The 26,135-nt window shown below is 36.3% G+C and overlaps 1 protein-coding gene and 1 long non-coding RNA gene across 2 annotated transcripts in view; one reads left to right on the top strand and one right to left on the bottom strand.

Moving 5' to 3' along the window:
• Nucleotides 1–11,160, top strand: part of LOC133518436 (uncharacterized) — a 107,971-nt gene extending 96,811 nt beyond the window's left edge. The window contains exon 2 of the long non-coding RNA XR_009799480.1: nt 10,960–11,160. This is a non-coding gene — a long non-coding RNA (uncharacterized LOC133518436). The remainder of the gene's footprint in view (nt 1–10,959) is intronic.
• The window catches only part of LOC133518427 (inactive hydroxysteroid dehydrogenase-like protein 1), a 31,951-nt gene extending 10,527 nt beyond the window's left edge, over nt 1–21,424 (bottom strand). Inside the window, exons 1-2 of the mRNA XM_061852111.1 lie at nt 21,060–21,424; nt 5,490–5,612 (exon numbers count right to left, since the gene is read on the bottom strand). Coding sequence (XP_061708095.1) covers nt 5,490–5,612; nt 21,060–21,219 — 283 coding nt within the window. The 5' untranslated portion in view covers nt 21,220–21,424. The remainder of the gene's footprint in view (nt 1–5,489; nt 5,613–21,059) is intronic.
• Nucleotides 21,425–26,135: the final 4,711 nt, after the last annotated feature.

The raw sequence follows: 26,135 nt of genomic DNA, 5'->3' as shown, positions 1-26,135 counted from the left end.
AAACGATGCTGCTAACACTTTGGCCTTTGATCTATTAGATGGCGTACGTCGCTACAAAGTTTTCTTTGATAATACACCTCTATTTCAAATTCTCTTTGATGCTAGGTAATAATGAGATAAATAAATATAAATATTATAGGACATTATTACTTACGCAAATTGACTAAGTCCCACAGTAAGCTCAATTGTTGAGAGTACTTAGACAATATATATAATATATAAATATTTATAAATACTTAAATACATAGAAAACACCCATGACTCGGGAACAAATATCCATGCTCATCACACGAACAAATGCCCTTACCAGGAACCATCGGCTTCGTAGGCAGGGTCATTACCCACTAGGCCAAACTGGTCGTCATAAATATATATCTACTCAAGTGAGTTCATTATCGTATGTAACAGGATGTTCTAATACAATATAAATATTCACAAAAACTCGACGAGCATTCAGACATCACGTAATTGTGGTTTAAAAATAACTAAACTTAGTTAACTTAGCTGTAAAAAAGATTATAATCGAATAAGCTGGGTTTTAATAATGACCTTGGCCTTTACGTGTTACATACTGCATGATCTCGTGTCATGACTTCTTGATATTTGCATAGATGCGTACAAAAAACCGGGCAAGTGCGAGTCGGATTCGCGCACGAAGGGTTCCGTACCATTATTTATAATAACGGCAAAAAAATATGTTTGTTGTATGGGGGCCCCCCTGAAATATTTATTTTATTCTGTTTTTAGTATTTGTTGTTATAGCGGCAACAGCAATACATCATCTGTGAAAATTTCAATTGTCTAGCTATCACGGTTCATGAGATACAGCCTGGTGACAGACGGACGGACGGACAGCGAAGTCTCAGTAATAGGGTCCCGTTTGACCCTTTGGGTACGGAACCCTAAAAAGCTGCGAATTCACTGCGAGCTAGTACCCGCTGGGTTCTCCGTTCATAGGCATTTTTCGCTACTAAGAGGAAAACACGCGTTACCGGTTAAACGTAGCGTTAATAAAGAAGTAATAAAGTAGTTGTTTAGCCCTCGTGCTAATAATGAGATCTGAGCATTTTAACGATTGATTGGATTTGATCGATTCGTCGGAGTTTTAACACTTTTAACTGAATGTTAGCGCAGTCTATCTGTAGGTTAACTGTAGGTTATAGTCATATTTTTATTTATTTTTAATACTTACTAGTTGAGATAATTATTACGGGTTTTCAGTGCAAATATGCACTACGTCAATCCTAATACCACACATTTATATTTTTTATAAACTTAACTAGTTTAGGTACTTACTATTTATTATACTTCAATTATATTTTGCAATATTGTAATGTTTTCATTTCCTACGACAAAATAATTTTACTTTAATTTTTGCAATTAATGTTTTAGTATTTAAATTGAGAAGCCACACGGTAAAAATAAAATTAGCATTAATACGTTCACAGTCCAGCTGAACCATCTCAACACATCCGTGCCCCACATATGGGTCACGCAGATAAGATCTGGTACTTACGCAATTAGATTAGTATAACCAAAGAGAATTTACTGAAATAGAGAGGTAACGTCTAAAAAAAAACGTGCCCCTTAGTTTCACATCCAAACTGTTTTGCGTCAAACGTCAACTTTTGACAATCAGAGTTACCGCAAAATGTATGGAGCTGTACAGCGCCCTCTCGTTTACCTGTCAAATTCGAAGCACGAAATTGTCTTTGATTTTACATATCTTACTCAATAATGTATATTTTTGGTATAACTTCATACTACGCCGCCTACGACACAGTTTGGCGTCAGGGTCTGCTCTATAAACTGTTGAAAACTGTTCCATGCTTAAGAATATTTAAAGTGGTAGAAGATGCTCTAACAAATAGACCGTTTCAAGTATATCTGGGCCAACAATCTAGTAAAGTAAGAATTTTAAATAACGGCCTGCCCCAGGGTTCTGTGCTCGCTCCGCTCCTCTTCAACTTATACATCCACGACTTGCCTGCTACGACCTCACGCAAGTTTGGCTATGCTGATGATCTGGCCCTAGTAACTCAGAACAAAAGCATAGAAACAACAGAAGGTATATTAGAGAGAGACCTAGAGGCCATGGACGAGTATTTCAAGCAATGGCGCTTATGTCCTAATGCCAGCAAAACCGAGGTCTGTTGTTTCCATCTGTCCAACAGGTTAGCGAACAGAGAGCTAAAAGTGAGATTTAGAGGTACAGTTTTGCGTCACAATTTCTGCCCAAAATATCTGGGTGTAACCCTTGACAGAAGTTTGACGTACAAAAACCACCTTGACAAGTTGTCTGGAAAACTGAAGACTAGGAACAATATAGTTCAGAAGCTCACAGGAACGTCATGGGGTGCCAGCGCTGCCTGCCTAAAGACCACTGCTATGGCCCTCGTCTACTCGACGGCGGAATACTGTGCACCAGTATGGATGAACAGTGCACACGTGGCCAGGGTGGACGTGGAGCTTAATCACACGATGAGGATAATATCGGGCTGCATCATGCCAACGCCTACTTACTGGTTACCAGCCCTCAGCAACATTGCACCGCCGAATATCCGCAGAGAAAAATGCCTAGCACGGGAATTCACTAAAATGTCCGATAACACTCTACTGCCAATACACGAAGACATGGACAGCCTCAAAAACACCCGACTGAAGTCCCGAAACGCGCCAGCGAAATCCTTTCATACCCATGACCCGACATGGAAGGCCAGTCAAGCTTGGATGAGGGACTGGGAAGCCCAGCAGCACAAAAATGCAGCAAACCCCTTCTTTGAGCTCAGCACACAGGAGCGGCCCAAAGGGTTTAAAGAAAGCCGCCAAATATGGTGCAGGCTTAACCGTCTGAGAACCGGTGTGGGCAACTGTGCGTACCTCTGGCACAAATGGGGGTGGAGCGAGTCGGCGGCGTGCGACTGTGGAGATCCGGAACAGACCATACATCATATAGTTTTTGATTGCCCCATCACTAGATACAACGGACCTGTCGAAGATTTTAAAGAACTGACAAAGGACGCGAGTGTATATCTGCAAAACTGTAAATTTTAATTTGATGTAATCATTATTGTAAAAACCAGTGTGTAAACGCCATACGATAAATAAATAAATAATACTGCATGATAATATAGGGCTAATCCTTATATAATTACATTTTTGGCTAGTTAGACAACAGCATACAGAAAGTTATTGTTCTAATTCGACTGCGTGTCCGAGTTTTTTTCTCAGTGACGCATAATGTGGAGCATGGACGTATGATTGAAGTAATTTGCTTGAAAGTGCGAGGATATGTGAAGTGTGTGTGTGTGAAGACTAGTATTTTTATACAATTTTGATGTTTGATGATCCTTTTGTGAAATTCTTATTATTAAGTTTACCATATCTATAATAATTCAATGTTTTTTTAGAACAATAATAACTGCATCAATAAATTGCTCTGATATTTAGATTAAGATGATATTTGTAAAATTTGACGATTTAAAAGTGCTTGTTGCTAGGCCTATTTGAATAAAAAATATTTTGACTTTGACTTTGAAGTGGTTTACCTATCTTTTAGGAAATTAAATATTTTCTTCTATGCCGTTTACTACAATTTTGATGTCTACCGTTCTCCAAGTCTTCCTCAATTGCTTAAAGGTTAACTGGAAGAGGTCCCTGAAAGGGATAAGTTCGCCTTTGTACGAATGATGTGTGTTTTTTCTTGTTTTATGTTTCTTTTTGTACCATAAAGTGTTTTACTACTACTACTATATGCATATATGTAGTATGTGGACTGTTAACGTGTAATAATAAATAAATAATGATAAATAATAAATAAATATTATAGGACATTATTACACAAATTGACTAAGTCCCACAGTAAGCTCAATAAGGCTTGTGTTGAGGGTACTTAGACAACGATATATATAATATATATATGTTAATAAATACTTAAATACATAGAAAACACCCATGACTCAGGAACCTTACCAGGATTTGAAGGATTTGAACTACTCACTAGACCAAACCGGTCGTCAAAAGGTGTACCATTGTATTCCTTACCGGTGTTAAGTTGTACCTAATGAATAAAATTGTATCTAACTTAAAGCAAACTGCAAAATTTGCGAAACCACTTTTCTGACTCATCATCTTTCTTGCTTATTCACCTAGGAACTAGGAAGACTAATTAGTGCTTAATTACCAGATACTACATAACTATTGTGATGATAACAATAAGGAATACAATGGCACATAAATACTTATATCATTACATCTATTAAGTTAATTTATGTGAATAGCATAATGATTAAGTACAGTGAGTGCTTCAATTATTTTTACTTTCAAAACAATTCATAACGCAAAAAATATCTATATTCATCACACTTGCTCGAAAAAGTTCTTATTTCATGCAGGTGTACTGAAGGACAAAGGGCTATAAAAGCTATAACTCCCTAGGGAGTTATAGCTTTTTTATTATTATTATGTGACTTATTCATAGAAACCAAGTAGCATACCTTAAATGAGTTTTACTTTTAAAATACTGACGTTTATAATTTAATATTTTTGTTTATGTTTAAAATTAAATAATTTGATTGGATTAACAGCCGTTTAAAATATTTTAAAATAATTTTCAATCGTGGCTGAATGCCGAATAGTTCTGTGCCCTCGATGCTAACCTGTCAAGAAATTACAAAATGGCGGACGAATGTTTGATATGTCACCGTATTTAAGAATTATTTCGTCTAAAATTTAGTTTTTTCTTCGCAAGTGTGATGAAAAACATTGTGTGTAACTCCGGGGGTAAGAATATTGCAAACTCGGGTCTTTAAATCCCTCCAGCCTGCGGCTGTCGGGAATAATCACCATCGTTGCACAATGTACTATAATGAAATAAAGCGGGTTTGAAAAACATTAATGCCACTACGTTGTTTTTTAGAAATAATCTCCTTGTTTTTTTAAGTCAGCCTATTGTCACCACTGTCACCCGTGTCACACAAATCGATTGATACAATCGGCTTAATAGTATCTTGAATGCTAAGCTGAAACCTACCTGGTTCCATATTATGCGAACAAGTGGCTCTGTAAGAAACCTCGCGAATCCCTAGAACGCCTATCTGAAGGGAGGACCATACATCGTAAATAATATTTGGTCTCCAGCTGCCCTTGCTGCCCCTTGGCGACGACCTTCAGACTAATTTCAATTGAATACTCGACGACCGGTTTGGCCTAGTGGGTAGTGAACCTGCCTACGAAGCTGATGGTTCCGGGTTCAAATCCTAGTAAGGGCGTGTGTATTTAGTCGTGTGATGAGCATGGATATTTGTTCCTGAGTCATGGGTGTTTTCTATGTATTTAAGTATTTATAAATATTTATATACATATTATATATATCGTTGTCTAAGTACCCTCAACACAAGCCTTATTGAGCTTACTGTGGGACTTAGTCAATTTGTGTAATAGCGTCCTATAATATTTATTTATTTATTTAATACTGTTGATAAGCTCACCTATTTCCTTGGCCACGGCGTGTAGTTTCTCCGGGTTCCGACTGATGAGAACGATGTTGAGCCCTCGTTTAGCTAGCTCGAGTGAGTAATGCTTGCCGATGCCGTCCGTGCAGCCCGTCACCGCTGCAAACAAAACATGTACTTAATGATTTAAACTACTATTTTACACATACATACCAATAAGGTTTACGTCTTTCCTGTTTGCTTCAGCCAAAAATCAACATTTGTGCATTACGATAAGGTTCACTATGACGCGCCACGTACTATAGACGTGGTGGCATCCAAGGGGTTAATAAATATAGGGACTAACTGTCTGATTGAACCCAAATTAGAGTGTCCATAAACATACCCGCGTGGTCCCGGAGCAGGAAAATAAAGAGTTCATTTTCAAGCTCATTCATACTTCTAAATATATATTTCAATTCCCACAGGCCACAAGAATGATGCATGATCATGTCAACCAACGTGAGATTTAGTGAGATTCGGATTGACTCCCTCCCTTGAAGCGCTCACGTAATTAATGCACACCCACTAATTCTATCTACATGCTTTATGACTTTTATGAGTTATTTTAATTAGGCACGTTATGTCAAACTGTGGACAGCAAACATCTGTGCCCCTAGTGTAAATTTAGTCGATAGCGAAACGTGACGTACGCGTTTGCGTTAAGTCTCATTTTGTATGGGTTTTTGAACAGCGCGCCAAGCGGGACGTTTTGGAAAGTCAAAAATCTCATACTAATGACACTTAACGCAAACGCGTACGTAACGTTTCGCTGTCGAAAATATTTACACTAGGGATACTGGACGTAGGTACCTCTAAGTACAAAAACTGACTTGAGATGAAACCGTCAACGTAGATACTTAAATGCAAATTGACCCCGCGCCGCTCAGTTTTGTAAAACCGCAAGTGTTTTGTACTACGGGCACTGCGGCCATAATTTTCATTTTAAGCAGCTGAGTTTCGTAAGGCAATAATTTTGTGTCATTACTAGACAACGAGATGGCTTGTGAAACTTGTAAGATGATACGATGGTGAAGTTAGTCTGTGTTTATAATACCTAGTTAGAAGAATGGTCCTTGGTAGTAACTATGTAACTATTAACTATGTCTGTTACTTTTTCACACTTAAACGGTCGAACGGAGTTGAAATTTAGTATGGAGATTATTTGAGCTCCGGCAAAGGAAATAGGGTAGTTTGTATCATCATTATTATCACTCCAAGCATAATATAGTCACGGGCAGAAGCTGCTGTACCTATTAATAAGTTTTCGCAAAAATTTTGTTTTAGGTAAACGCTTTTATCGCTGCGTCTACTTTTCTTTCCACAGGCAACTAATACCCATCGAGACAATTCTAAAAACCCCAAACACAATTAGGTTGCGTTGTTTTATCACAGAGTTCCTATGGCTACCTCCTGTCTCCACCATCAGCCATCAGATCCGCTCGATGATACCATAATATTGCATCGTCACCGCTGGGAAATGGGTCAAATTTATTCTGCAAAATTTGACCCGTACAAGCATACATAGTTACATGGCAAGTTAAACAGCTAAGCTTAAGCATAAGCTTGTAATTTAAACAATAGGTGAAGTTGACCACCCGAAAGTTATTAAGCATGTATTTCTAATGATAAGTAGATATTGTATTATGAGTAAATAATATAGTACCAACTTCAACATAGGTCGAACTTATTTTTTTTTATTTAGTATTCATTTATTTAGGAAACAGTCGCATACACATGATAATTTTCTGGAACAATATGAATCAATTTAGTTGACACGTTCTCTGGTTCAGGATCCTTATCATATGCAGACAAGTGGTTACTGATTGGATTAGTGTTACTTCGCCTTTAAAACGAGAAGAACCATCTAACCTTAGAAAATATCTGCTGTTTGGCCCAGCGGTTGACTGGTACAGAATGCCTCAAGACATTAAGTCCGCCTATTGTACTTTTTATTTGTATTTGTGCACTAAAGTTTAAAATAAATAAGTAAACTGTGATGCAATTCCGGTATCTAAATTATATCACTTTATAATAAATAAATAAAATCATTTATTTCGGACGACACAATCACAATCCATATTTTGTTAGTTACAAATATACTTAAATTACTATGTTAGTACCTAAACTAAGATGTTGGGAGGTCCAGTGCCTAATTAATGCACTGTCCCATCTCCCTGCCACGACGGCCAGGAGACTGTGGCGGCTGTCGCGCACCCTTCGGAGCGTCGCGGCGCAGCGCTTGCGCATCGTCGCGTGGAAACCGTCCACATGCGCGTCGGCGAACATGCCCGACGCACTGCAGTATCGCGGCAGCCGCAACAGTACCCTGAACGCGTCATTGTACTGTACACGCATGGCATTCATAGAACGCTGCGTGTATCTCGTCCACAGGCTGCAGGCGTACAGCGAAGTACGAAGTCCCGAGGCCTAATACTTATAGTCTCAATACCCAGAAGGCACACTCAATACCTTGCTACACCAAATTATCACTGTAACTGCTGGTCTGAATGCGAGTCGACTCTAAGAAGCGTTTATATCTAAAGTAAATAGTAACTAAGTTATTTAAAGTACGTACGATTTCGTATTTGATAAAATTGTATTTACAATGACAATATACATTATGGATATATATAGAGGTATTACTATATCTAGCTTAAATCAAAATAGGCCCTTGAGGCATTTTTTTTTTATATTATAGGACATTATTACACAAATTGACTAAGTCCCACAGTAAGCTCATTAAGGCTTGTGTTGAGGGTACTTAGACAACGATATATATAATATATAAATATTTATAAATACTTAAATACATAGAAAACATCCATGACTCAGGAACAAATATCCATGCTCATCACACGAATAAATGCCCTTACCAGGATTTGAACCCGGGACCATCAGCTTCGTAGGCAGGGTCACTACCCACTAGGCCAAACCGGTCGTCAAACCAAGCATTCGGTAAGCGGTCGGCATTGTACCAAGGATGCTGGCGGCATTTCCTCGTTGTATCGCCATGCTGATACGTTGTGCGAGGAAGCCGCCAGTTCTTCGGTCACCAGTTACGTCAACCAGACGCTTCGCGATTTCTACAAAAAACTTTTGCGCGCTGGGTCCCCATGGGCCTCATAGTTTTGTATTTTGTTTTTAAAAACCCTGACACTTGCCATGTTCCCCGGAATCCTGATAAAGAACCAAAAATTCTGACATGTCAAGAGGAAATCCTGACACCGAAACCCTATATATGTAGGTGTCTACCTTTAGGTATCCACCGATCAAGTTTACTCTTCCTAATAGGGTTGTTTCCATCTACAAATCTTAGGGCAGAATTGTATCCCAATAAATTCTTTTGGATTATAAGAACATGAACTACTTTTAGGAGACCTGTAATAACCATATTTTTGTAAATATTGAATTTAAAATATCTTTTGACACACGTCACGTGACCAAACTCGAAACGTCTTTGAAGATTCTGATGACGTCACAACTCTCGGATTGACACTGTTGACAGTTAGGCGATAAACAACAAATGACAAATGTCAGTAGACAGTTCGTATCTTCTACGTGAGTATGTGGTTATGTGTCAAACCGTAAACTGTGACGTCACACAATTTTCAAAGAGCGTTTTGGGCGCGAAAGCATCTGTCAATATATATTTTGCTAATTTAACATATTTAAAGCAGTTTTTAGTATAAAAGTTGAATTTTAGGGCAACTTTTAGTTAATATAGAACGTAATACAAGCATTTCAAAAAAATGGAAACAACCCTATTCTAGATTTACCTATACACCTTGCGCTGGTAAAACCCGACACCGAAAGATTCTAAAGGTGTATTCTAGATCGCATTTAAAGACTAAAATATCATACAAAGTATTCTGAAATCGGTCTTGTTCCGTGCATGACCCGGCATAACCTACGCGTAACACTCTTACGTAATGCACCTAGTGCATAGATAAACAATAGATCTGCCTTTCACCATGCTCATAACTGCACGTGCACGATGTGCAAATGGTGCAATTCAAACGGGCCCTACGTGATGTGATGTGTCACACGGTGTTTAATGAGTTTGGTACTTATTTAGGTCAATGAGATGTTTAAATTCCTTCAGATTTTGTTAAAGTTAGGCATTGCTTCTGGAGTGTTGCCACATTAATAAATCGGCTTTATACCCTTATTTTTTTGGGGTTGGTCTTGGACTGTCTAGAACACAAAATAACTAGTTTAATATTTTGCCTATATCCCTTTTACATCGCAAACAGTCTAGAACACAAAATGACTACAATTATTTAGACCTTTATTTATCTACGTATCGTCGATTTACCTTTACGTTAGCGATGTCGACGGAGCCCCGCTGCCGCGGGGCTTCTATTTCTGTGCGGTTTGGACTTCGGCCATTAAAAGATAACTAACGAACCTAACCTACCTATAAGTGGTCATTTTGTGTTCTGGACCGTTTGCGATGTAGACTAAAAGGGATATAGGCAAAATATTACACTAGTAATTTTGCGTTCTAGACGGTCCGAGACCAAAGCGTTTTTTGGATACTTAATAAAAAAATAGAAAATTGTCGGGTACTGGTTCCCAGACCGACTGGTATGACTTGCGTTCTCGCGCGCGACTCCTTACTTGATGTCGCGTTAGATGTATGGTCTGTTGGTCACAGGCTCACTGGTGCCACTATGTCACGTGATTCTTTGGTGTTGATTAGCACGAGTCGGTTTTTTAAATCCTTTTAGTCGTCAAACCAACAAAGACTAGAGCCACGATATTAAATATTGATCAGACGTAAATAAATAGTGATCATTCGTCAATAAGCAGCGTCTTCCGCGAAGGCTGATTCTGATTACTTAATTTGTTAAAGTTATAATCTTGTTAAGACACGACGTGTCAGTGTAACAGTATATGACGCGCGCCAAAAAGAAGCTACTTTTTACGACTACCCCGGGTACCTAACCAAGATGCCAATCGTTGACTGAAAATGGCAATCGAAACTTAAATAATCGAAGTAGTTACGTCATTTGCTATCCCGGTATTTTATAGGGTTCCGTAGCCAAATGGTAAAAAACAGAACCAGAAAAATGGATTCGACATGTTTGTCTGTCTGTCCGTCCGTATGTCACAGCCACTTTTTTCCGAAACTATAAGAACTATATTATTGAAACTTGGTAAGTAGATGTATTCTGTGAACCGAATTAAGATTTTCACACAAAAATAAAACAATAAATTTTGGGGGTTCCCCATACTTAGAATACTTCCCCCTGTAACTTCTAAAATAACAGAATGATATAACTAAAAAAAATATATGATATACATTACCATGCAAACTTCCACCGAAAATTGGTTTGAACGAGATCTAGTAAGTAGTTTTTTTTTAATACGTCATAAAATTAAAAAAAAAAATTTTTTTTCATCAATCCCATACGTGTGGGGTATCTATAGATAGGTCTTCAAATGATATAATGATATTGAGGTTTTTAATATCATTTTTTTTCTAAACTGAATAGTTTGCGCGAGAGACACTTCCAAAGTGGTAAAATGTGTCCCCCCCCTGTAACTTCTAAAATAAGAGAATGATAAAACTAAAAAAAATATATGATGTACATTACCATGTAAACTTCCACCGAAAATTGGTTTGAATGAGATCTAGTTAGTAGTTTTTTGTAATACGTCATAAATGGTACGGAACCATTTATGGGCGAGTCCGACTCGCACTTGGCCGCTTTTTTTCGTTTGGCGTTTGTCGACGTACGATAGTCTTGGTTAGGCCCCAGTGCATTTCGAGCGCGCCAATCAGCGCGAGTGATAGTCATATTCGTATCAAAACAAGATCAAAACCTTAACAAAATGTTAAATCAGAATTGGCCTCTCGGCTTCAAGTAAACACATGGTCTGCACAAATATAACAATGTTTACTAAACGTACGTACTCGTATATGGTAACTGGTTCCTAAGTAGGTACTAGTATTAGGTACCTACTAAATGCTAGCATAATGCCTCGCTATGTAACTATGTACTTACTAGCGAGGAATCCTCAGTGAGTGACGACATCGGTACCTATAGTAAACACCCCTATAATGGAACAGGCACCTGTAAAACAAGTTTTTAGCGTCACTTTTTAATCGCTGGTAACATTTTACCATAAACAAGAGCTGCTTTTAGTTTAATTTTTCATTGATATTTGTTTGAAAAGTTTGAAAATTAATGGCGCCATGAATGGAACGAAAAACCATTTTTTTAATTGGTTAATAATACTGAAACCAATTGCAGCAGCTTTCATTCAATACATAGAAAACATAAAGGACGAATTGGACATTCAACTTTTAAAGCATAAAGCGGTAGAAATTAGACAGATGTCGGTGAAATATCAAAAATACTCCAAATTTTCTCTTAAATGTCCCATGATTAGCTTTTATAAGAATTTAGAATAAAAATTCAATTAAAATTAAAATTTTGAGCCTCTCTTATAAGCTCATTGCGTGCTATAGTAGACGCAAACCAAATTGACGACCGGGGTCGTAAAACTTCTCATTCACACTCGCGTGGTCGTAGGTAGGATGAGAGAGATAGTGATATGACCTCGGTCGTCAGTTTGGTTTGCGTCTACTATAGGTGGCGCTGCTCCGTCATGTAATGTGTGTCAAGTGTGTTTATGTAGCCCTATAGTGATGCATATAGCTATTTAGCTATAGTAAAAGCAGTCGACCTTAAAGGTCTGCATAATTTCATATCGTACAGTATTCATGCACTGCACTGTGCACTGCGCAGGGCGGCGGTCATATTTTAGTACCGATTTTTCTTTTTTTTTTTTGGTATATTTCTATAAATTTTGGTGTATAACTAGACAGAGTTCCCTATACTGTACAAAATAAGCGCAAAATATTTCGACGTAAGTCCGAAAAAAATATTCTCTGAGTTATGATAATGTCCCCCCTAACCGCCTGATGTTACCTGGTTCTATTTTACTTTAAAATTTATTTGTAGTTTTACATGTATGTAACATCTATAATTTTTGGTGCAATAAAGAATATATACTTACTTACATACCTACTTACTTAATGTAATAACCGAAAATTACATAAGTACATTGTTTCGGCATAAGTTTTGGTATCGTGTTTATTCCACCCAGAATAACATTTCTTGGACCAAAAGCGAAAATTTTTTTTCTAAGAGTGAACCGAAATAACAACATCAACAACCGAATAACAAGCAAGGTATTTAATGATAATTTTGAATAGAAAAAAAAGCATACAACCGAATTGAAACCTCCTCCTTTTGAAACTTTAAAGTCTGTTCGTTGTCGTCTCATCACTGTGTGTGAACGATATTTGTTCCTTAGTTATGGATGTTTTCGAAGTACATCTTTACTTGTCACTTACTACACACTTAAGACTTCACTTATCACTCACACACACTTTCACTTCACACTCACTCACACTCACTTCACTTGTCACTTATGACTTAATCAATTTGTGTAATAATGTCGTATAATATTTATTTATTTTATTTTATTTATAAGTATTTATCAATATATTTATATATTTAAAATTAAAACATAGATTGTACTACTTAAACGATAAAATGTTTAATTTTTTTTAATATCCAGTTTTGAGATTTTCCCTTTTCATACAAATTAAATGTACTAAGTCATTTCAATGTACGCTATCATCAGTGTAGTTGACTTCGCAATATTCTTTCTTAGAAAAAGCTTTAAAGTGTACTTAAATCAAATCACTAGTTAATTTAAAAAACTCGCTGAATGAAATTATTGTTTAGGAGCACAAGTGAAGCACAACCTACATCTACAGTATAGTTTATTGATTCTTATTTATTTTATTTATAATCAACTATACACACTACTTACGGACTGGTCCAATACTTGATATATATTACATATAGGAAGACAAACATTTAACAACACAATTAACAATTAACAACACACATAAAATATGTATTACTGTAATCTACTTTGGTTGCAAATAAATATTGAAATCGAAATTAAAACATTACAGTAAAACACAGCCATAACGAAATATTTGTCAGATAGCATAAATGCCAGCTAGTAATCTTTGTAAATTCACTGTGTGCAGTTCGTTCAATATTACTGTAATATTTTTTTAGAGAGTACCATTTTGTACCATTTGGCGTTGAAACTGTAGGTCCATGGGGTACCAGCGCCCACCAGTTTTATGCAGAAATCGCGAAGCGTCTGTTTGATGTAACTGGTGACCGAAGAGCTGGCGGCTTCCTCACACAACGTATCAGCATTGTGATACAACGAGGAAATGCCGCCAGCATCCTTGGTACAATGCCTCAAGGGCCTATTTTAGATGTAAATTAATCAGTGTTATTATGTTCCTATTCAAATACTTATTGATAAATTTAAATGTAAATACCTATGTATGTATTAGCACTTAAGTTAGTTTTAAGGATAAAATTGCCCCATTCTGGGTCCATGAGATACTTTTACTCTTTCGCATGTAAATACCATTTTGTGATTACCATGGTGCAGTAAAGGAAGAATAAAGAAATCAAATAAAGAATAAGCTAGTTCTAGCTCTGTATATATCCATTTTGTATATTGTTATTGTAAATAAAATATTATAATTCATATTTTTAAAGTTTTTGTTTAATATTCTGTCACGTCACAGGCCCTACCCGGTATACCGTCGTCTAGTAGGTAACTAGGTACCCACAACACAATCCTTATTGAGCTTACTGGGGCTAGGTCAACTTCTGCGAGATTGTCCCATAATATGACTATGAATATTTACCTATTTATTTATAGTATACATATTGTGTAAGCACGGCTAAGTCAAAGGAATGACGCAGCGCCGTAAATAATGCATTACCTGTATAATCAGACCAAGGTTTGAACTTGGCTCCGTTCAAGTCCTTTGCCAGCGATTAATTAATACTAATTATAGAATAAGCTACTCAGCCGCAGCTATTGGTAATGGGCGAGTGTTTAGGATTCCTTTATTTCTTAGGGGTCAGAAGCCAGCTTAAGATTTAACCATAACCAAAAGCATACTTCCCTACGAGCATAATAGTGTTGAAGTCCAAACGCTGTGTAAAATACGGCTTAGGGTAAAGGCACCTATTACCGTGGTAGTTAAGGAACTTTTCAAAAGAGATCCAAAAATTAAGGGTATCAATGCTGTCTAACAGCCAGGAATATTTTTTTTTCATCAGAGCATTTAATGAACTTTCCGTTTCACACGTTTTTGGATTCATTTTGGGTTATTATATGTATTAAAATATTTTTTGAAGCCAAAATGACCAAATCTTCTATTACCGTGGCAAGGGACAGGCTGTGATTCTATTATCGCGAATTGAGCTTTCATTACCGAGGGTACAATTGGCATGATTTTCCTGCACTCGTTAACAGAAACCAAACTCAAAATTCGAAACCTAATACCGAGGCTTAAAACAATAATAACGACGTGGGTTCTGTATATTATTTTTGTGTCATTCAGTTTAATAATGACACAAAAATAAAAAATAAAACTATAGGAGTATGTTTAAAAATAAGAGATATATTCGAAGAGATTATAATTACACTTTGGCACAATCAAATACTATTAAATAGTTAACTTACCAAGTACCCACGAGTACCTGTATAAGTTATAAGTTGAATGTTTTACATGTAAAACAACAAAAATTATTGTTAGTAAAGTTTTACTAAGGACGTATATGACAAATAGGTCTGCCTGTTATTAAATAAAGTAATTTTTAAATACTATAAAGATTGATAAGAGTTTGTCTTACTGACATAATTAGCTGCACAAAAAAAAACAAGTAAGTAACATTTTCTCATAAGGCACAGCGTAAATTATAGTCGAAATTTTATAAGCTGGACGTTTACCACCTGAGTGAAAGTTTACCACAGTGAAATGGTAAACGTCCACATTATAAAATTTCGACTATATATAAAAACATGAAAATTTTTAATTCTAATATTTTTGATAAGGTAATTAAGTTAAATAAAGTCTCTCACATATTATGTGTTATAATTTACCCGTTTATAACTAACAAATCACAGTACTTTTCTTATTGCTGATTCTTATAGCAAAAAAAAATCATGTCTGAGATTTTGGACTACTGTATAAATAAAATTATAAAAAAAAAAATCTAATCGGAATTGTCCGGCAGTTGGGTACCCTTCCTTGTCTGTCAGAGTAATAACTGAAGCAGAAAACAGAAGAATTTAAATCTGATAATGATAACTGAAGTCTAAATTTTATCAACGAAATCTGTACTTGCGGTACCCTAAATGCGATATTTCAATACAATACCAAATAGTCACTCGGTAATAGATAACTCTTTAAGAGCCTATTACCGACCCATTCGATATTTCTCTGGGTCGGTAATAGATTTCTATACATTCTATTACCGAGGGTAATCTGATCATACCATCGGTAATAGGCTTAATTTGGAGTTTAATTAAACCTAATTCCGACCCATAAAAAGAATAAAACACAGATGTTTTTTCAAATCAAATCAAACACGTATATTACAAGCTTCTTGTAAAGACAAAATCACATAACTGGCAAGTAAATTTTAGGTTTTAACTCAAAATAAAAAAAAGTTGACAGATTAAGGGTTCCCATAGAAACAAGGAAATCGGTGCTGAAGTTTTTGTTAAAAATTAAGGGTTAGTTGAATACTTTCCATACCTCGGAAATAGCTCTTTAATAGCGTGAATAGATCAAGATTGGAATAAATAAAAGAAATTATAAAATTGATAATTTGTACCAAAACTAAAGAGTAAATAACAAAACTACCACTTTTTCTATTAACGTGGCATACCACGGAATTACTTACCACAGAAGTAATTGGCGCCTATCACCGCTGTATTTTATTTTCAATTTTAAACGTATTTCCCGGTCAAAAACTAAGTTAAAAGTAATTCAAAATCGTGTAGAAAACAATACACAACCTCTTAAAAGGCATTGCACTAGTTTATTTGCCATAACTATTACGTAAAACACTAAGTAAGATTGGAGTGCACTTACCTGTGGAGTCACGCGTCTGTCTGTATGGAACAACCGGTTCTTGCGCCGCCGTCGCACAAACTGACGAATCGCGAGTTTTTTGTTACACTCACACAAATGCACACTAATGGGCACGATAGACCAATGAATGAGCTTGTTTTGTGTATGCTTTATTTCTTAGAGAATAGATCTGTTTGCTTGCAAAATGCGTATTTGTAAACACCGCGGTGTTAGACGTCGATTTTGATACCCGCGTTAATAGCCGCCGTTACCCTAGGAATGACGCAACGTAAATAATGCATTTATATTCAGACCAAGGTTTGAACTTGGCTTCGTTCAACTCCTTTGCCTCTGTGATTAAATAATGTTATATAGTAAATAATACATTTACTTGTGTGTTAACGGCACCAATTATGGGACATTTAAGAGACAATTTGGAGTATTTTGATATTTCACCGACACCTGTAACATTTCTACTGCTTTATGCGTTAAAAGTTGAGTTGATTCGTCATGTTTTCTATGTATTTAATGAAAGATGCTGTAATTGGTTTCAATGTAATTAACAAAAAATTAAAACTGTTTTTCTGCTCCAGTCATGGGATGTATAGCGCCATTTTCAAACTGACAAAATATATCAATAAAAAATGTAATTTAAGTAGCTCTATTGCTCTTGTTTGAGGTAAAATGTTGCCAGCGTTTAAAAACTGATGTTAAATACTTATTTTACAGGATTTATCTATACCATCCCATTACTGGAGCCAGTCCCATCATAGGGGTGTTTAACTGTTTACTATACACCGTGTTTTTATTGAATTCCGTTAACTCCGGGGTATGGGTAAGTACGTTTAAGGAAACTAAATAAATAAAATAAATAATAAATAAATATTATAGGACATTATTACACAAATTGACTAAGTCCCACAGTAAGCTCAATAAGGCTTGTGTTAAGGGTACTCAGACAACGATATATATATAATATAAATATTTATAAATACTTAAATACATAGAAAACACCCATGACTCAGGAACAAATATCCATACTCATCACACGAATAAATGCCCTTACCAGGATTTGAACCCGGGACCAGCTTCGTAGGCAGGGTCACTACCCACTAGGCCAGACCGGTCGTCAAATGCCATAATTAATAAATAAAAAAAAAAAAAAAAATATATATATATATAAAGTCATTAAATGTTGCCTATAGCGTTGTTGTAACACGGGCATTAGACTAATTCAACCAAACAATTGAAAACTATGACATATCAATGCAATTGCGAACATCAATCGTCCGAGATAGTATTTACGTTTAGTAGCAAATGTACAAAACACACTCGTACTTAGCACTAATTAATATGTAAACAGGCCCTAAGGCAAGTATACTCGTGAGGGTCTTATAAGATAAAAAATAAATTACTGATTATCACCGAAATGGAGTTAATTATAATACCGGTGTCTTTGAGAAAGTTACTTAATTTAAGCTCAAGAATGCACCCTTGAAATTAACGGCGAAAATAAAATAAAACACGGTGTATAATCAAATTGTGGTTTGAACTTGGTTCCATTCGAGTCCTTTTCTTAAGGTTAATTATTTCTAACTAGAGTTTCATCTCTGTCAGATTCAGATCCTGCGATAAATTGAAACGTCAACGCAACATAATTTTCCTCGACGACAGAACTAAGTTCCTTGTAAGTAATTATAAAATAATTACATAAGTAATTAATTCTTACTACTATGCAAGTAAGCGGCGTATCGCTATTAGGTGGCCATTGCAAAAGGCATTTTTAAATTGCAAACTTAAATATAACAAACCTCTACGAGGCATCAGCAGCGGTATCATGGTCGCATTTTTATCACCTGTCATGCCATGCGTCACTTTCGCACTTATATACTTGTTAGAACGTGACAGACATAGTGACAAGTGATAAAGAGCCGACCATATTAGCCCTACAGTAGGGCTAATATGGTCGGTTTATTATCACCTGTCATCATGCCTGTCACGTTCTAACAATGTAAGTGCGAAAGTGACGCATGACATGACAAGTGATAAAAATGCGACCATGATACCGCCGCAGGAGATGCTGGAGATGTTGACGGTCTCGCCTCTGAAGAGGATAAATTAGTTAAGCCCCTTTTCAGATTTAAATAATTTAAATGAATGTTGCTGTCTCGCAGGCGCAGACGGAGTCTAAAAAGTGTGCGATAAGGACAACTGAAGCTCGCGATCCAACAAACAATTAAAACAATAAACAACAACAAACAAGAGCTCACTTCTAAGAGGAATAAATACGAAATTTCAATGGAGTTGGCCGGTCGAAGTATACAGATGGCGCCAGCATAGCTTGCCCTGACCATCCCTAGAATTGTGTCAAATTCTTGCTTTTTTTGGTATTTTATGACCTGGATGCCAGCCCTTTAAGCCAAATCTCATAGGACATAACTAGAGAAAGGGGTGACCTAAAAGATGGCGCCATCTATGCAAACCTTGGACACTTGACAGAAACTAAAGAAATATATGTTGTACTTAATTATATAGAACTATTAAGATTTTATAGGTAACTTAGTTATATAATTCTGATACTTATTTGTTTTTTTTTTCTGGTATTATAATATGTCCTAGTTTTCTATTATTAAATAAAGTACCTGGGCGACCGAGCTTTGCTCGGTTATAACTATTTATTGTAATATGGTGGTGTATAGGTGATAATAAAAATTAAAAAATTATATATAAACTTGAACATATAAATAAAATAAAAAACAAAAGTTAGTGTCACCGGGCGAGATTCGAACCCGTAACACTCGTTTAGCAGTCCGCGTCTTAACCCGCTGGACCAGAACGAAATTAGCGACGAACGAAAAAGGACGAAATTAGCGACCATATTCTGCGTCGAAAGAAAAACGCATGAAAACTCGAAAACACGCGTTTTCCCAAACATAAGACTAATCTAGATCGATTGTTTACCCCCAAAAACCCCCATATACCAAATTTCAGCAAAATCGTTAGAGCCGTTTCTGAGATCCCGGAAATATATATATATATACAAGAATTGCTCGTTTAAAGGTATAAGATTAATGATGTACAAGTTTTTACATTCCTGACAACGTACCAAAAACAACCAACGTAATTTGGTCGGGTTATTTGTTGCCCACCATAAACCATACTAAAATGTACGATGGGGAATTAAAAAAATGAGACTGTGACAAGGACAAACAATCATAGCGCTTTCTCTGCTACTCCTACTGAAAGTTACATAAGAGCATCTCGTTCGGTCATCTCCCGGCTCTACCATTTCATCTTCATAGTTACAATGTCCCTCTATGGTAGATAATTATGCAGTTATTCAGAAAATAAATATTCAATGTCATTTTTTCAGTTAATCCAATGACCTTGTCTCAAACCTTGTCTCGAGTAAGTAAAGAAACAAGAACGCTCATAAATACCTGCCTTATTCTAATTACCTGACCTTTACTGCGATTGTCATGCAAATGCTCATCAAATTAAATGAAGTATCAATACAATAGGTTTTTTATTTTTATTTGGAGCATTGGCAATACGTATACCTAGACACAGGTAATTATAATATGGCACTCGTATAAAAAAACATCTAGGGTCAAAATCCAGAGGGGAAAATGTCGATAATGTTTGTATGGAAAAATGACCACTAATGCTTCCACAATCAAGTTTGGGATTTCCTATATGTTAACATCATCAATCATGGGAAATTTAATTTGATTATTTTTATTTATTTGATTATTGTGGAATTGGTATTGGTATTCTAATTTTTAATTATTAATAATATCATTGTAATTTCTTTTTGTATACGAATAGGTACTAGTCTAAGGTATTGTAACTAACATTTTTTTATGGGCCCCCGGCCTGAAATAAACGAATGTAATGACATCTGTAAAATTTATACCGCTTTATTCTTAAAAAGTTTTTTTTTTTTTTATAATGTCACTTATAGTATACACCAGACATGACACATAGGAATATAAGAATTGAATTATAACATAACTATAATAAATTACTACCAGAAACAGTTAGAATTTAAATATAAGTACATATTATCTAATTAGTGAATTCGTCCTTTATGTTTTTTATGTATTTAATGAAAGCTACTGCAATTGTTTTCAATATTATTAACCAATTAAAACGATGGTTTTTTGCTCCAGTCATGGGATGTATGGCGCCATTAATTTTCAAACTAACAAATATTAATGAAATATTAAACTTAACCAGCTCTTTGGGTCTTGTTTATGGTAAAATGCTGCCAGCGATTAAAAACTGATGGTAAATACTTGTTTTACAGGACTTGTCTATACCATCCCATTACTGGTGCCTGTTCCATTATAGGGGTGTTTACTATAGTTATATTTTTTTATCAAATCTATTCTTATTGTTGCAATAACGAATATTTAGCTTGATTTAAATGGTACCTAAGTAGGTACTTTGTAACGCATACGAGTATAAATAAACTATAAACATGTTATAAAAATGCACCGGCTAGGTCAGTAACAGGTTCCGAAGCTGACCTAACCTAACAACAATAACAAAACATAAATCGAGTCTTAACTCACCCGCCCAAGGTCCAAATCGCTTTGACAACGACTCCACTTCCGATGGCAGGAAAAAGGGCATCAAATAGGACGATATTAATTCCAATGGTGTCCACATAAAGTTTAGTAAAGAGAAAAACAACACCACCGCTCCAAAAATTGCGAGAATCGTTATTAACATGGCTTATTTTGTTGATACAATTTTAATTTTGTTAATATAATAAATGCGCGGGAGACTTATATTGCTTTAAAGTTTGAAAATACTTATTCGAAATTCGAATGTTTTTTTGTGGTTTGTTTGTAAAGACGGCTAGCGAGCGCGTCGAGAGCGCATCACGAATGGATGTAAACTGAGAGCTGACAGCTGTTAAGTGAATGAATGATATGATTACTTTCGTTCGTTCGTTCATATAAAAAGGAATACCGTGGAAACGCCTACATGTAATATACATGCTGATTAGTACCCGTGCGTTTTTGCTAATGCACTATCTTCAGTACATTAGAATTAGATAATAGCGAAGCGCTGTCCCGGTGGCATATTAAAGGATCCTGGGGTCGGCTTGTGCCAAAAATTTGGTGCAGACACCGGTTTTAATAAAAACCAATGCCAGTCTTCAAATCTAGGGGAAATAAATAAATAATGCCTTTTGGAATTACGATGATTAATAAAAACTATATACCTATCCTATGTCCTTTCCCGGGCCTCAAAAAAAATATATCCATATCAAATGCCATCTAACTCGATTTAATTTAAGTAGGTAACAGTTTCAACGTAAAGAGGTAATATAGGTTGATAACAAACAGACAGGGAGACACGGCTACTTTCGCAAAGTTTTTTTTTCAATAATAATAAATATTAGGTATAGGATATTATTACATAAATTGACTAAGTCCCACAGTTATGCTCAAGAAGGCTTGTGTTGTAGGTATTCAGATAACGATATATATAATATATAAATACTTAAATATATATAAAACGCCCAAGACTCAGGAACAAATATCCGTGCACATCACACAAATAAATGCCCTCACCGGGATTTGAACCCAGAACCATCGGCTTCATAGGCAGGGTCACTACCCACTAGGCCAGAACGGTCGCCAAATTAATAATATTAGTATGGATTTTAGGCACTTTTAATGTTAAAGAGTTATTAGAACTCGTGTTTAAAACTAAGTCCATACCTCACTATTGATATTGGTCTCAATTTACCACTCAGTTTGTTTGAAGTGACTGACCTTCGCTGAGCAGGAAATATATACAATGAAGTGATTATTTAGAATATGCCTCTTAAGTAAGTTGGTTTACTTAGAGTGATCTATAGGTACCTATATAGTAACATAAATAAATAAATATTTGGGGACAATTTTACACATATCGACCTAGCCCCAAACTAAGCAAAGCTTGTTCTATGGGTACTAGGCGACAATATACATACGTATATAGGTAAATACATACTTATATACATAGAAAACACCCATGACTCAGGAACAAATATCTGTGTTCATCATACAAATAAATGCCCTTACCGGAATTCGAACCCGGGACCATCGGCTTCATAGGCAGGGTCATTACTCATTACTGTAGGTAGTTTCGAGGTATTATAACGATGTGACAGACGGACAGAGTCGCACTTTTGGTACGGAACCCTAAACATTGGGCAGCTATAGAATTAAAGTTTCTTTTCATACGTACTCACTTGTTAGAAATTATTCAAAATTGAACGCTATAGTATATTTTTTTAAAGTTAAAAATAATTTGGGAAGAATCAATACTCTCCTCTGCGTTATAAAGCATCGCAATTTTCACCTCCTCACGTACAGTCACCATCAGATATATCGGAGCGGCCAAGGTGCTCAAAAATATCTAAACACGCACTCTAACGCCTTGACAATAGAGGCGTGTTCAGATATTTGTGAGCACCTCGACCGCTCCGATATATCTGATGGCGACTGTTCCTATTCATAACAAATCGAACTTGAATATTTCAAACGCGAATTCGTATTGCCCCAAACATTATCTATTCCGTCATTTCTGTGCTCAAACGCCTTAAAATCATCCGCGAGTGACAACGTCTTTGTCAAGCCATATTTATTTACATAAGTACTTTAAAATTTAAAGAAATGTTAGTAGCAATAATCGCTTGTGTGTTATTAACGATGGTAGCAGTAATATCATCGATAGAACTCGTTTACTTGTGTAGGAATAACAAGGAGCAAAATATTTTTTTGCGATGTGGTAAGTATCTTATACCTTTAAACGAGCAATTCTTGTATATATATATTTCTGTGATCTCGGAAACGGCTCTAACGATTTCGCTGAAATTTGGTATATGGGGGTTTTTGGGGGTATACAATCTATCTAGATTAGTCTTATGTTTGGGAAAACGCGTGTTTTCGAGTTTTCATGCGTTTTTCTTTCGACGCAGAATATGGTCGCTAATTTCGTGTTGCCGGCCACTGTCCGTCTGGTCCAGCGGGTTAAGACGCGGACTGCTAAACGAGTATTACGGGTTCAAATATCGCCCGGTGACTAACTTTTTTTTTTATATGTTTAAGTTTATATATATATTTTTAATTTTTATTGTTTTAGACAAGTTTAATTTAGTAAAAAATGTAGTTAAGATTATCACCATATTACAATAAATAGTTATAACCGAGCAAAGCTCGGTCGCCCAGGTACTGTTTTATTTAAGCGTGTCATTTTAAGTATGCCGCATGAAAAGTCCTTGTAAGGACTTAGTTCTTAACTTCTTACATATTATTAATGAATTTAGGTACAGTCAAAAGATTTAATTTGTTACCAATTGTCAATTATTTCAAGTTGTCACAGTGACAAACAACATGAAAGTCGCTAGGGACCTCATACTGTTGTCACTGGACAAGGTACGGAATGGGTCACAAAATAAATATTTTTACTGTACCTACAGACAACCGGTCTAGCAGGGTATTGACACTAGTGAACCTGCCTATGAAGCCGATGGTCCCGGGTTCAAGTCCTGGTAAGGGCATTTATTTGTGTGATGAACACGGAACACGGATATTTGAGATTATTATAATGTAATGTTTACCCAGGTATTGGCTGTTGTATTTGTAAATGTTGTTATGTATTTTTCATGTCACTATATGATGTTACAATAAATGTTGTATTGACTTGTAAAAGAGCCCTTGAGGCCTACTTGCAGAATAAATTTTTGAATTTTGAATTTTGTATCTAAGTCATGGGTGTATTCTATGTAAATCTATCTGGAAAACGACTCTTCTTTAGTACCAGCGGGTGAAACAAATCGGCAACAGTACAGTGGGTAATTTTTTTTTCGTTGTCTTGTTTTTTGTCTCCTAAAAATGTGACGGACTGTAGCTTGTTGTATGAGATGAAATTTAGTTTTTAACTTTTCTCAATCTAAAGCAAAAATATTTTTTTATTGTAGAAACGAGATTATCTCGGATTTTTTTTGTCTTGTTATCCAAAATTTTACAATATTTTACCGAAAAGTGTTGTCGATTAACAAAAAAAATCGCGTACCATTTTTTTAATATCTATAGACAGATTACTTCCTTGTTGTATCTAACCAGTCAAGTAAAGCATTTTGTTGTGTAACTTGTGTAGTAACCTTGGCCGACGCCGGCGCCCGGCAAACTCATGATTATATGACGCACAATTGTATTGGTTGTGTTATTGCAAGAAATCTTGTGTAAAAAAATTATGAATGAGCGATACAACCGGCTGATGTTTTTTTAAATTAACAATAGCATCTGAACTATCATCTGACAAAGTATCCAACAGGAGGCGATGAATTTTTTTTTACGTGTTTCGGTGGTTGCCATTCCTCAACCCACCAACTAACGTCCACGAGGGTTCATGGGATGGACGGGACGGAATGTAACTATTCCGAACTAAAAATTATTTGAATTAAATATTCTGTGTAAATATTATTTTACATTGTGAAATTATTTGAAATATTTTATGTGAACCTAAAATCTACGGAAAAATTGGCGATGAAACAAAGGTAGGCCGAGTTTTCGGCCGGGAAGCGATTGGTCATGGAAATCTGTTCCAGGCTCGCGGTCTATAAAGCTTGTAAGCAAGAATAATCGGACAGACAGACGTACATGACGAATCTATAAGGGTACCGTTTTTTGCCATTTGGCTACGGAACCCTAAAAAGTAAGGATAAAATGTAGATACACCGAGGGTTGAGTAAACATCCATGGCTTACAAGGAAAGGTACCCAACTGTCCGGTTCCGATTTGATTTATATTTATATACGTTATAGAATAGTCTAAAATAACAGACACGTATTTTTTTTTAGCTGCCCAAAGTCAACCTATTGGGAGAAATTTTCCTCCAAAGTACTAAAAAATTACTAAATCTTCTAACTCCTATAGAAAGTGATGCTCAAGCAACTTGCTAGTTAATGGCTGGTTTGAGTATATGTTTGAAAGCAGTAAAAAATAATGAGCACGGGTTTTGTTATATCGGCTAAAACTCATTTTTTCCTATATATATATTCAGCCTATTGAACAGCGCTCCACAAGTAGAAGATGTGGCCAGACTAAAAGCCGTTAGGCAACCTGAGTCGGGGGCCTGGCTGCACGCACTGCCTTCTCCGCAATTGGGTACCTTTTTAGACGATGACACAATAAGAGTCGGAGTGGCCTTAAGACTAATAGGATGCAAGGTATGCGAAACCCATCGCTGCATCTGCGGGACGATGGTCGAGGCTAATGGGCACCACGGCTTAAGCTGCTTGCGATGTGCGGGGCGAATACCAAGACATAACGCCATCAACGAGCTGATCCGTCGTGCCATGGTCTCGGCCAATATACCATGTATCCTGGAGCCGCACAGACGGTAAGCGACCGGACGGCCTTACGCTGATACCTTGGGCAAAAGGCCGCAGCCTGATTTGGGACGCCACTTGCTTTAGCACATTTGCCCCCTCCCACATCACCCATACTAGCAAAATAGCAGGCGCGGCCGCCGAGAGTGCTGCGAAATTCAAATATAATAAATACGCAAACTTGGTACCAGCGTACGACTTTGTTCCGATCGCTATAGAAACTGCGGGGCCTTGGTGTGTGGAGGCCAAAAAACTT

The sequence above is a fragment of the Cydia pomonella genome, chromosome 5 (genome assembly GCF_033807575.1).
Source record: "Cydia pomonella isolate Wapato2018A chromosome 5, ilCydPomo1, whole genome shotgun sequence".
Classification (NCBI taxonomy): domain Eukaryota; kingdom Metazoa; phylum Arthropoda; class Insecta; order Lepidoptera; family Tortricidae; genus Cydia; species Cydia pomonella.
This window is presented reverse-complemented; position numbering and strand designations above follow the sequence as displayed.